The 14,104-nt window shown below is 37.9% G+C and overlaps 1 protein-coding gene across 1 annotated transcript; it reads right to left on the reverse strand.

The window, feature by feature from the left end:
* Positions 1 to 2,007: 2,007 nt before the first annotated feature.
* slc16a9a (solute carrier family 16 member 9a) lies at positions 2,008 to 10,213 on the reverse strand. The gene is made up of 6 exons (XM_079632896.1): positions 9,731 to 10,213; positions 9,105 to 9,355; positions 6,884 to 7,027; positions 5,891 to 5,986; positions 3,575 to 4,459; positions 2,008 to 3,381 (listed from the first exon to the last, which is right to left on the reverse strand). The coding sequence occupies exons 2-6, from the start codon at positions 9,307 to 9,309 to the stop codon at positions 3,173 to 3,175; spliced, it is 1,539 nt and encodes a 512-aa protein (XP_079489022.1). The 5' UTR covers positions 9,310 to 9,355; positions 9,731 to 10,213; the 3' UTR covers positions 2,008 to 3,172.
* Between the last annotated feature and the right edge of the window lie 3,891 nt (positions 10,214 to 14,104).

Genomic DNA, 14,104 nt, shown 5'->3' on the forward strand with positions numbered 1-14,104 from the left:
GGCACTTGGGCCAGCGGGGGCCCTGTCAAATGTATATTCTTTTCAAATAATAACTATTTATTTATTTGTTCCGTAAAATTGTGTTGAATATTGTGGAATAATTTGATTATTGTAAGTAGGCCTATTAAGTAAACAACTGGTAAATAAATCAAATAAATATTTTTAATGTATTGCTGCGCTGTTGAGATGGACATCTAGCGGTGAGTAAAAATCATTGCGTAGCTATTGGGCCGGTAGAAGACGAAAAACAAAACAAAAAGAGCCGAGCGCGAATTCCAGCGCAACGCAACACCAACAAAAATAACCAGTTTGCATAGACTGTATCAATCAAAGCTCAGCTTTGGGAAGGGAAGATATAGCCTACAGGTCAAGATAAATAGACTGAGAGAAGAGAGAGAGGAGATGGAGATTAGAGTAGATCAGGTATTACATACTGTCCCCAGAATCAATTCATATGAATTGGGCAACTCGTAAAATATGAGCGATTTAGCACACACAAAAAAATGTCGCAACGTGGTGAAGGGGGCCTTTGACTCAAAGGCTTTGAGACATCCGTGCCCAGGGCACATCGTCGCCATAATCCGTCCCACAAACACACCGCTTACTCAACTAAACAGTTGGCTAAACCTGTATCAGGATTGTGCTTTTCAGCAAAAAGTGTTAATAAACTAAAATGGCTTTTCAAGTGTTTGAACAAGATGCGGCTTTCATTCACTTTTTCAGGCATCACTCTTGAATCATACATGTAGAGGGTGCTATTGCTCAGTTTATATTATGATGTAAAATTATTTTTTTATATGAAGACTTCAGATGCTAAGTGCCATCTGAAATTTTCTTCTAAAATTAGCATTTTTATCAAGCTTGTATATTTAAGTTCCTGTTGACAGTTTCTGTTTGAAATTGAATCAGTTTATTATGTTTCAATGTTGGCTGCCAATATTGTTTTTGTTTGTGTTTGAGGCAAAGAGTTTAAGAGGGTGTATCACAGGCCAGATTATTAATAGCATGGAAGTATTTATAAGTTTGTTTACTAAGCGGCCAGACAGTCCAGCTAAGTCATATTAAAAATACATAAGGGCATCTCTCTCTCTCTCTCTCTCTCTCTCTCTCTCTCTCTCTCTCTCTCTCTCTCTCTCTCTCTCTCTCTCATTTTCTGTCTGTTATTTTTCCACTGCTCCAAATAGAACATGCCAAAAGAATGTCTTGCTGCATGCAACATGACAAAGTAATTTTCCTGCACAAACACCAGGAACTGGTAGCCTAAATTAATTCCAAAAATAAACATAGTTCAAATATATTACATTATTGTGACAGATGATAGCTGAAGCTTTATTTTAACCCTACGTTCTTGTTGTTATTGTTGTTGTTAGATTGCCAGCCACTGCCAGCATTTGTAATAATTTCCACAAAATTTTCATGGCACCTAGAATATTTTGTTGCATGAATATCTGAACATGCAAAAGAAAGAACAGACCCTCTGCTTTTAAACAAAAAAAGTTTTTTCATTTTTTTTATGAACACTGAATGTGGGTAAGTCTTGTAAAAAAAAGAAAAGAAGCCACATTGATCAAAAAGCTGAGAATTTTTTTGGGGAAAAACTACATCCAGGTCGCAGTCAGAACGATTATCATACATAATGGTGAGATCGAGTCCATCTCTAATGTTTGCACAGTCCTATATCATGGCCAACTTTTAAGGAAAACAATCGCATAATATGACCCCTTTAACTCTTACCCCACCAGCGGTTTAAAAAAAAGCTTGCCGCAGCCACCGCCAGCATTTATGATAATTTTCACAAAAATGTAATTGCCCCCTGAATAATATTTTTTTTTATGAATATCTGAAATCGCAATATATAATGGAAATTTCCGTCAATGGTGGAATTATTAGCCTTTGCTGCTTCAAGGAATTTAATTGAATCAAATCTTTTTATTGTCACTTAAAAATCAACACATGGTACGGTACAAAACAAACGCACTGAAATGAAAGAAAAAGACAGGTACATCATAGGGGGACCGTGTTACACTTTATATATCATTTTGTACCTAGTCAAATCTTCACTCAAGACTCAAGCAAGTCTTCGGTCAAAAGAAGACTTGTGTTCTTTTCTTTCCATTATTTTTCAAATATTTATACATAATATATGATGGTTCTACAGCATATATACTGACATATAAAATAATGACACTGGCATTTCAAATGTACAATAATATAAGATATAGTGTTGCCAGGGACCAGCCTGTTGAACAAATGTGGAGGATGACTGTGCTACCAGGTGCACACATAAACAATACGTTGCAGTCACAGAATCCAATACCGTCTTTCTGTTTTTATCTGTTTTCTGACTTTTTTCATCAGCATATTCTTATATTTCTAAATGATTAACAATTAGAGATACATAACTTGCTGAGGGTATGTCTTAAAATCACATGTGGCTAAAGTAAATACATTTTGAAATAAAGCCTTTCTCTACCAGGTAAACTGTTGCCACTTTGGAATTACATACATTAAAAGGAGATGATATGCAGGAGACCATAAAAAAAGTGGTTAAGTAGGAAAATAATGTGCAGACACTATTTAAAAGATTGCATTAAAGTGCATTTTCTCTTTGTTTAAAGTCCTTGTCACTCCAGAAATAACGAAAGAAATCTTTGGATTCCCCCCCCCCCCCCCCCCCAATGGTTTTCATGGTAAGTGCAGTGAAAAGCCCTATTCACACATTCTATTCTTCTCTGCAGCCTTCATTCAGAAATGTTCCCTATTAATGGAAACTATTGTATATATTAACAGGTTGGTGATATCATGTACAACACAGTGAGACCATTCATCTCAGAGAGTTAAGTAACAATTCAAGTGGTCAAGATCTACAAAAAGCATCTGTGTCCAGTAAAGAATCTACTGAATATACTATTAGCAAACAATTTCTGCTATTAATACACGCCTCAAAAATGAGGCAGTCTTTATAAGCATCTAAGAAAATATAATACACCCTCTCAAAAATAACAGGGTTCGTGGGAAATGTATAAAAATATATATCATATTGAAACAGGCACAAAGAAAAAGGCACCATGAGAAGACCCCTGGCAAAATGTAAGGTAAGAAAAGGAAGACAAGCTTCTACGTCCAACAGAATGTTAAGGCGAAGTTCAGTTTGAGACCTTGGAAATATTGTTCAAGCCACAGAGGCTACTTTGTCACAATCAAGAGTGTGATTTTGTTGTGAAATGTTGACGTCTTTTTCCGGAGGACAATCTTCCTTCTCTGTCGTCCTGTTCCAGCAAGGCAGGGTGGCCAAAAACAGAAACAAACCAGACACTAAAACACAAGTGCCACTGAAGTAGAACGCCAGGTCATATGACTGAGTCCAGTCGAAGAACCAACCTATAAGAAAAGAGAATGGAGGCAACATCAGTAAAAGAGCAGGGTTGTTTGAAAACGCCCTGCGGTGAGAAATCACTCCATTTGTGGAGCCAACAAGGAAAATATATTTAAATACATTAATTTTTTTATTCCTACAAGCATTTGTCTTTATTTTTAACTGCACTGGAGTTGATAAGATTATTCTTCTTCTTACCTACAACAGGTGGCCCAAGCGTGATTCCAAACCCTCCGAAGCACATGAGAATGCCGTGAGCGTGACTGAGTCGTTCCATGCCCACTATCTTGGTAGTGATGTAGGACGTGATAGACCAATTTCCTGAGAAAAATCCAACCATGGCCGACAGAACTTGGAGACCCAGGTAGCTCTTAAAAACTGGGATGAGCAGCAGAGTCAACCCCGTGCCTGTCAGCGTCAGGGCGTACAGGTACAGGCTGTTCACCCATTGCATGTCTGCCAGCACACCCAGGACCAGCTTACCGATGCCTGTTGTCAATGCAACGATTGAGACGAGGGGTATTAGTGCAATCCCATCAATAAGCCCCTCGCTCTGAGCTACGTCCTCCATGAAGAGAACAGGTGGGAACGCCCCTAAGCTGAACAAGAAGATGGCGATGCAGAAAGCCATGAAGACACGGTCCTGTAGGAGCTCTATAGTCTTGCACAGGTACTGTCTATAGGGTCGCATCCGCTTCTTAATGGCTCGTGCTACTATTGAACAGGACAATATCCCGCCATTTCTTTCCCCTTCGCTGTCTTGCAGCTCTGTGGGTTCCATGGTGATCAACAGCTTCATGGCGGCTATGTTATTGGCTGAGCCGGGTGTGGTTTTGAGATCCAAGAAAGAGTCAATGATAATGGCAGTAGGTTTGGTGTAGAGTGGTTCTGGTTCATCTGTATGCTGTAGAGCAGCTCTCTGTTTTAAGTAGTAACCAGGTAAGTTCATAGGTCGCATTGGCCCAGCACATGCCATCAGGTTGAGCGCCAGTGCTCCAATGATAAGCAGGCAGCCCTCCAATCCAAACAACTCAATGAGCTCATTCTGGAGTGTGGCGTAAATGAACCCGCCCGCACTTGTACCTGAGAAAGATGAAAAGAGTCATTATCTGTCCCATTTTGAAAAATCATTTTAGAACATAAACATACAGCATCTATTGAAACAGGTAATAAAAAAATAAAATAAAAAAAATTGTTGCTATCTGCTCCACATCTCATGAAAGTTCAATAACCTAAATAAATAATGCATTTTTTTCACTAAATTTGCTAAAGCAAAACATGCTTATGACAGTTAATCAATACAAACTAAGGTATCAATATAATATCATAATATAAAGGTTATTGAGGATGTCCTCCCTACTATTTTCCCTCATCAAATAGGGTTTATAAGGTATTGCCAACCCTTTTTCCATTTTTGCCATTTACTTAATCTTAGAGCGGAGTGGAAGCTCCCAGTCTTATTCCCGTGGAGAAAATGTGGATTTGGTGCCGTCTATTTTTGCTTGGATTAAATACTTTAGTGCTCCCTCTGCAGTAGTCCTGACTAATAGTCTGTACTCTAGACCATTTAATTTGTACTGTGGCACTCGACAGGACTGTCCTTGAAGCCCAATTTTATTAACTTTAGCCATTGGAGCCTTTAGCAATTGCCCTACGCGAAAGACAGCAGATTATTGGAATTATCCGTGATGTTGAGCATAAGACAATTTTATATGCAGGCGATATATTGCTTTTTATTTCTAATCCTCAGACTTCTTTGCCCACTGCCCTGTTCTTGCTTGAGAATTTTGGTCAATTTTATGGTTACATGCTTAATCTGCACAAGAGTGATTTTTTATTTTCCTCGTCCAATTAACAAGGTAGCTAAGCAATTACAGTATTCAAATATACCATTTAAGCCAGTAAAATGTATATTTACCTAGCTTGGGATCTGTATTACATGCCATCATACGTCTTTTTATTTTGGTAAACTTCTCCAACAGATTAAAAAATATCTTTTCAGGATGTCCCATCTAAAATTTCTCTCATTGGGTGCATTGATTCTATTAAGATTGTATTGCGTAATCTAGATAATCCTGCCTGGTTAGATATGGAAATCTAGATAAAGCAAATCTCCTTTCCAGCACTTCTAGCAGCTAGACTACAACTAATTTCCCATATTCCTGCTGATTGCCCAGCACTCATTGAGGAGTGCTCATTGAGGATTTGGAGCCAGTTGAGAAAATCATTTGGCTTTCAGGATTTCTCTCTTTTTAGCCCTATTGCTCGTAATCACTTTTTTCGCCCTCGATCTCAATGCAGGATGGATCAATTAAGAGTAGGTCTGACAAAGGGATAAAATGTTTCAAAGACTTATTTATCGACAATTAAGTTTCTCCCTTTGAACAGGGGATTGTTGAATCTGATGTGTATTGAAAAACAAATAAATAAATAAAACTTTGAGAGGAAAATATCATAATACATTCCATTCCATAAAGTGAAGTCACATTGAAAGAGAGAATTTAAAGGCCACACCTGTGGTGACAATGCCCAGGGCTAGGCCACGCCTCTTGTCAAAGTACTGGCAGGTTATGGTCAATGTGGCAGCATAGACAAGTCCGCAGCCCATGCCTTAAACACAGAAACACGAATGTAACATTTCACAACTTTATTTACACATTTGCTGTTTCTCTGTTTCACATTTCTCTGTAACTATAAATTTAATGTCAATATCAAAAACCATACATTATGCATATATATATACACACACACACGCACGCACGCATGCACGCACACACACACGCACGCACACACACACACACACACACACACACACACACACACACACACACACACACACACACACACACACACACACACACACACACACACACACACACAAAACAACTAAAGGCCTTGTTGGCACTTATCTCCAGTGAGGATAGGCTAGGGTGTAGGTAATGATGGAGTTAACGAGTCAGTCAGTGCTATAGTGCTGAATTTTAATTTCCTATACTATGTACTTCTGATTGAGGGGACAAAAGAGGTGAATATACCTCAACAACAGGATGAAAACACTCGTGTGACAGATTGATAGATTGACTGGTGTATGTAAAGTAACTCCACTGAACTGAATATGCACTGGTATTTGTGGGTAACACGTGTGTGTGTGTGTGTGTGTGTGTGTGTGTGTGTGTGTGTGTGTGTGTGTGTGTGTGTGTGTGTGTGTGTGTGTTCAGAGGAGGGTTGGCACCCTCAGGTTCAGTGAATAACAATTAAAAGCTAAGCAACCCTGTCACAAACATTCTAACATATTCATCTGACATATGCAAACTATTTAGCACTTACTGACAATCATGCACACAAACACATGCTACCACTCTCTACTAATGCAGGGCATTCACATGTTCATACAAGATATTCATGAAGCTTTGAATGTAAAAAAAAAAACAAGACTCAAACACATTTGTTTCTAAATACCAGCAAAGTGCTATTTAATTTACACTAATGATACTTTTAATTTCTTACCGACAACAATGCCGTAGGAGAAGATGAGGAAAGAGACGCTCGGAGCAAAAGCGCTCAGCATCAGACCGCCGGCCACCATCACACCGCTGAACACAGTAACGGGCCGTGCACCGAAATTATCCACACAGACACTGCACACCGGGCCTACAAAGAGAGACACATGAACAGTATCTTACTGAATGCAAACAACACAGAAGAATCCGATAAAGGATCTAGAAGAAAAATAATGCACACCACAATTTGGACAATTTACCAAACAATGAAAAACCCATTGGAGTTAGGCTGCTGTGTTGTAGACCTTCCTCATAGACTTACAATTGTATTTTTTGTTGCATGTTATTTTCACTTTTAGTCTTTTTATTTTATCTTGAATTATTGCATGTAGTTTATTTACAGTTATTTTAATCATGCACTATTTTCAGTGTGTCAGATAAGGCACCGATGCACAGGCAACACAAATGCACATTATTTGACTGGCCAATAAAATCTTAACCTGAAAACTAACTTATTGGTACCATCATACCATGCTATAAGACCCCTCACAAAACAAACAGCCCTTCTGTTCTATTAACGTGTAAAGGGGACCCTCATTCCAACTGTCTTAACATATACTAAAATAGACACTGTCAAACTTCAGTGATGAAGAGAACATGTTTGTCTATCTATGATTAGAAATAACAAATGACCCAGTAGTGATTTGCTCCTAATATGGCCAAAATGGCTGGACTCGGAAGAGCATCTAGTGAGAACAGTGTGTGTTTGTGCCATCCAGACTAAATCATTTCCCTGTCTTTATTTTGATGGCTCATTAAGTTCTTTACTGTCTGGTATGGGATACTTTATATCCCCTAGCATCACTGCCAAATGCCCTCAAAACACATTTAAGATTACTCAACACCAGCCATTACTCAACACTCATTCCAGAAAAAGTAGAGCTCTACATACTGACCAGCATTCTCAGTATGAATGGACAACTCAAAGCCGAATCAGAACCATCTAACACATAATGAGAAATTAAACTATATAATAGCCAATAGAACCAGTCGGAGATGGCAACTATCTGCTCTGTTTTCTCCATAGCTCTTTCCCAGAGTATGCCTAATCAGGAATTATTCAGATACTGATGTGTACTACTGATGTGATGTGTGTGTTTCACTGGCCAGAAACAACTCTTCTTTTCTGAATCAGCATGAGCAGGGCACACAACAACATGCTCTTGCTCTCAAATACACACCCATGTCCCTGCCAGTTCTGTCCAGTCATGATTCATGACTTTCCTTGTCATGTCGATAGACTACACAGCTATGCCTGTAAACAAAACCTGACACCTCCAAAACACACACGCATTCTGCCTGTGTGAACTTTTACTGTAGCTCATGAAAGTTGAGAGAGGACTGCCTTTCTTGTCATCAGAAACACAATGTTATGTCGTTTCTCTTTACGTTATCACAGAGCTGTTAGTATTCCCATTAATCTCAGTAAATCGCAAAACATATTATTGACCACACTAGTAAAGTTTAGAAAGTGTTATTCTGGACTCATTGTCATTTGACCCCTGCAATGCAGACAGTAATGAATGACTTATGTAAACAACTGCACTGTAAACAAGTAGATAATTATTCTATCTTATTATATAGGCAAAGAACATTCAAACAAAATGTTTAAGCATAAGCATAAATCTAACAAAATGTACAAAATAATCATAATATTTGCCAATAAGGTAAGGAAAAATAAAAGTAAAACATTACACAATTTGGCTAGCAATGTTTTTTTGTTTTTATGTTGGGAACCCATTTGTCAGCATGTGTGATCATGTGCATTACATAACCGTAAAGGGACTCTTTCTGTTTGCACGTGCTGCTTTTTATTAGGAAACAATCTGTACACTTTCTTTATCTCCCTCTCTCTCTCTCACACACACACAGGTTTCCATGTTTTATGGGGCCTTTCCCCAGACATAATGCTTTTTATACTGTACCAACTGTATATTCTATCCCCTAACCCTACCCGTCATAGAAAACTTTCTGCATTTTTACATTTAAAAAAAAAAAAAATACTTAATTTCGTATGGTTTATAAGCTGTTTTTCTCATGGGGACCAACAAAAATGTCCCCACAAAGTAAAAAATAATTGGTATTACTATACTTGTGGGGACATTTGGTCCCCATAACGTAAGGAATACCAAGTACACACACACAAGAGAGAAATGATCATTACTCACTGGTGATGAGCGCCATACCAGACACCATGGATCCGACCCAAGCCGTCACGCCTTTTCCTTCCTGGAAGGCACTGAGCCACTCGGGGTACAACACCCCAACTGACTGAGGGGATCCTGATGACAGGAACTGGGCCATGAAGGAGGCCACCACAATAATCCATCCCCATCCACCATCTAAAGCACCCTCACCCTTTACAGCACCCATTCTCAGTCAGCACTGATCTTACGCTGACTTCACTTGACACAGGAGTCTGCAGAAAGAAAGGGTGAAACATGATAATAGGAAGCTCACACGTCAAGCAGTGACAGCAGTGTGACATGCTATATGCAAAACTAATATCGTTCTTGCAGGAATGCTATATGTAAATATTTAATTTACAATACTCTATTTACTCTTGACACACAAATAACTATTTAGTTATTTATATAATACTACTTTTTATATAAAAGTGACTAAAAAAATGTAAACTACAAAAATCTACAATGTGATTAAAATGAGTGAAATTTGTAAATGTTAAATGGCAAGTTACTGCACCTACAATGTTCACTTTTGCATCAAATCATGATTGTTCCCGTGAATGTGATTTGTCAACTCACACAAGATGTGAAAAAGCTGTGGCACTTACGACAGGTGGAGGATGTTGCTCTTGCGTGCCGAGAGCGGTGTGCTGAACCGCTCGAGGCTGGTAGACCAGGCCAGTCTCACGTGCTTCTCTGCTGAATACCTTCTCGAGATCAGCAACGCGCGCCGCTTAGTTTTAAATGCTTCTGGACACAGACCACACCTCGAAGGTGGAGAGACCAGTGAGCGGACTGCCTTCTTATCGCCCTGTTTTCGTTTATTTACGTCCATAACATAGATGGCATCCCGCAGTCGCGAGGAGAGCTGGTGTCGTTTGGAGCGCGCGGATGCATCTTTCTCTCCAGCGCAACGGAAGCGTGCTGAAGTTTCTAATTTTCTCAACATGCGCTCTTCTATTCTGTGAAATAAAGAACCGGTTTGAAGCTGTTTTCACCGGTCAGACTTGTGAAATCAAATGGATCAACTGTGCGATCAACTGGAAAGAAGAGCGATTGCGTCCTCCGTCTCTGTTGCTTTTGCATTCTATAGTAGCCTATTTTTATATTAACGTTAAGTAGCCTACCAGGAAAACTGTACTGTTGCTTTAAAATGCTGGTATAATAATAATTATTATGAAAATAAATATTTTAAAATTGAAAATAGAAAATAAAAAATCATAATGAATCATAATTATTTATTAATATAGCATCAAAATGATTAAGCTACGTTTTAAATGCTGAAAGTGAAAGATCAGCTCCTTATTGTTTATGAACTAGGCTATACAACGGAGACTCCGTGGACATAATAGCCTAGTTCACATTCTGCCAGTTTTATATGACAAACAACTTAAATAGGCTATAGCCTAAACATTTTGGAGTGAATCTTGGGACATTTAAAATCATGTCAAGGTTATGTCTAATGAATTAATGTCTAAAGGTTTTTTTTTTTTTAAAGAGCTAATTTTAAAATAAAAATCCCAATACCTGCCTGCACCAGCTTGTTTGAACACACGTTTTTTTTTTAAACCCTAACTAGAAAGTAGGCCTACATGTAGTTAATTAATAGGCTATTACTCAGAATTTAATTGTATAATTACACTGTAACAAAGACAAATGAAAGTGTAACCGAAATATCTGTTTGATGTCAGAGCTGAAGTTATTGAAGGACATGTTTAGACATGTCCCAGATCAAACTTCATAGGACTAGACTTCTGTTAGGCCTAGATTAAAAACTTCTTCCCACCCTTCTGTCTCTCCTCTCTGTCTGGGTGGTCAGCTGAACTTTTGTGCTGGGTGAGTGCGTGAGGGTCAGACGGCTTGGGCTTTAAGCCCACCGAGATCCTGTTCCTGTCCAATGCTTGTACTCGTTCCCACACAGACATAAAACAAGAAGGAGAGTCTCCCCCCAGCCTGACTCTGTAATCCCCTCTGACATGAAAAGAGAGAGAACAAAAAAGAAAGAACAGAACAGAACAGTTAATTGCATTTGCCTCATATCACCTTTTTGGTCAACATCTCTTCTTATGCAGCGTGGCAGCCCACAGAGATCAGGGAAGCCAATGGGATACTTCTGGAAGGAACATGCTTGGCTCTAGATTACATTTGGTTTAAAAAGTAGAAAACAGCACTTGACATGATGGACAGAGCAAGCTCATCTACAGTACCAGTCAAAAGTTTAAACACACCTTCTCAAGTCTTTACTACTATTTTGCACAGTTAAAATTTACAGCAAAATAATCTGTGAAACAAATATGCACGTTAAACAGAGGCTGACTGTTTTGTTTTCAATTCATTGCTGTTTCTAACAGTTCTACAAACTGGCAATCTCTCAAAACTTCACAAGTAGCCACTTGAGATGCTTTTCCAACAATCTTGAAGTAGTTCCCATGCATGCTGGGTGCTTAATTGTTTCCCCTTCACTCTCCAGCCCATTTTTTCTTTTTAATTAAAATGTTAAATTCATAGAAAAGCACAATTTATATTTGTCAACAAAACTACAAAAGGTCTTTAAGATCATGAGAAAGGTTAAACAGTTGAGTGTGTTCAAACTTTTGACTGATAGGCAACCGTCTCGATTCTCCATTTGTGCAAGAGGGTCAGAGCAGACGGAATTGTTTAAAAAAAAGAAAGAAAAAAAAGCTTTTGGTTTAATTTATTTTGGTTTGATTTGCTGTAATGTTAAGTAGGCTAATCATGAATGCCATTCTTATTAAGAGCTTTTTTTATTATTTTTTTTACCCATTTCAGAGGAAGTGTGCGTAATGAGAGGAAATCTGGAAAACAAAAGCTGTGAGTGTTTACTATGAGCTTTCGCTTCCTCTTTCAGGAGTGCTGACTGCTGACTCACATGTTTTTTTAAGTTGACTAGCATGGCAGGAGAACACAAACCTTGAGCGACCTCTGTTATCCTGACACTCGCTTCCCTTTTTCCCCTCGTCCTCTGTTTTTCACTTGCTTACATACAAGCTTAGCATCTCCTGACGTTTACAGTCTTGCTTTGCCATTCCATTAATTCTCCTAAACAAGTCAGCAGCAAATCAAGCCAAGGTCAACTGAGGTCAGGGTGAGTGAATCTCTCCAAAGACTGATGCAGGACACTGGAACTTGTAGCACTGCAGTAGAGCTGCTTTATTTAGCATCTTCATAACACACACAGCATCATATAAGTGTAACTAAACTAATACGTCAAATAACTTTCTATCAGGACCATTTCCCCCCTTTTAATTATTAAATACCAAATGATTGCAAACATTTTTTTATCTTATGTACCTCAAAGATCCAGAATGCTAAAGTACTGATACCAGAAATGTTACTCTTGCCTTCATCTTTCAGCATTATCAATCATTTTATTAGTGTCTTTTAAATTAAAACAATTGATAATATGGGTGTAAAGACTTGCCAAAAAGCTTCCTCTTCCTTTAATGAACTTATTTGTCTACAACAACTTTTGACAGGCTCTCTGTGACTATTACCATAGGCCTAATTATTATTATTATTATTTTGTATTAAAAGTATACAATAAATTAGTTATTTAATTATTATATAATTGTATTATTATAATTATTGACTTAAGCAAGGTTCTCAGAGATTGCTACCATAATTATTATTATTATATACTTTTATAAAAATCACACTCAATAAATGATATATTTTATTATTATATTTTAATTGTACCATAATTATTATTGACTTTTGACATGATTGCTACCAGAATTATCATTATTATTAATGATTATGATGTTATATTTGATTCAACAATTGAGTCTGTTGTTAATGCAGTCACACAGTCATATCTATGTTAGTTCGTTCAGAACCACAAACAGTGAACTGCATGACTTCAACTATTCCTCGAATCTGACCGGAGTGTTAGAACACCCCTCTGACCCGCCTGACAAAACCAGTCTGAACCAGGTGAGAGTGGCTTGGCAGAGAGAAAGCAGCACAGGACAGCTTATGCTGAAATACTTCTGCAGGGATTACCACACAGCTACAGGACTGTATGTGTGTGAGAACCAGTAAAGAGAGGTGTTGGGTCATTCGAATGGAAAACTGTGGTGGGGGGTTGGGGTGGAGTGCCAAGCAGGTGTGCAATATTACCTGACACCTACAGAGGGCTGATGCAAGTTGATGCACAATGTCTGTACATGCAAACTGAAGTTTCACACACCCATTTAGAATTGGTAATGACTGAATGCCCAAGTGGAAATGTAACATCCTCAAAAACAGATCAATAGCACAGGAAGCAGATATGGTCCTATTTGAAAGCTTAGAAATAACATTTTCTACAGAAACTTTTCTACAAAACAACTTTAATATGAGCTTGTATTCTCTAGCTCAGCGTTTCTCATCTGGTTTTATACTTGGAGCCAGATAGTGTTCCAATGCAGAATCAAAACTATTTCCTATCATATAAAAACGAACAAATGTTCTTTCAAATGAAGCCGTGAAATGTATTAATATTATTATGAACTGTATAGGCCCTATGACATGTAACATTATTTGCATGACATTCCTGAATAGGACAATATAAATGTAATGTTTTGATTGTATTATGCTCTCAGCTAACAGAAATGAGCTAGGACTAAATGTTTGTCTCATTGTACAACATTATTTAAAAGCCTCTCAGTTTCTTAGGATCATGAGGATGAACGCATGCCTCTCTTTCAAAAATGTATATTTAGTTTACTAAACTATGCACTAATATATCAATGGTTAGAAGTTTTTTTTTTTGTTGCAATTAAGATATTTGTTTTCTCAATATAACCTTTTAACCAACTATTTTAACAAATCATAGAAGGAGATCTATTTAGGGAACCTGGTAATATATTGATTTTAAATATAAATATATATATATATATCAACTTTTTGGACTCACAGAAACCCTTGGTAATTCATCTTAAAAAGTTGTGACTAATCACTCATGACTTCAGAAGCCTTCC

Source organism: Phoxinus phoxinus (assembly GCF_949152265.1).
Source record: "Phoxinus phoxinus genome assembly, chromosome: 13".
Lineage (NCBI taxonomy): Eukaryota > Metazoa > Chordata > Actinopteri > Cypriniformes > Leuciscidae > Phoxinus > Phoxinus phoxinus.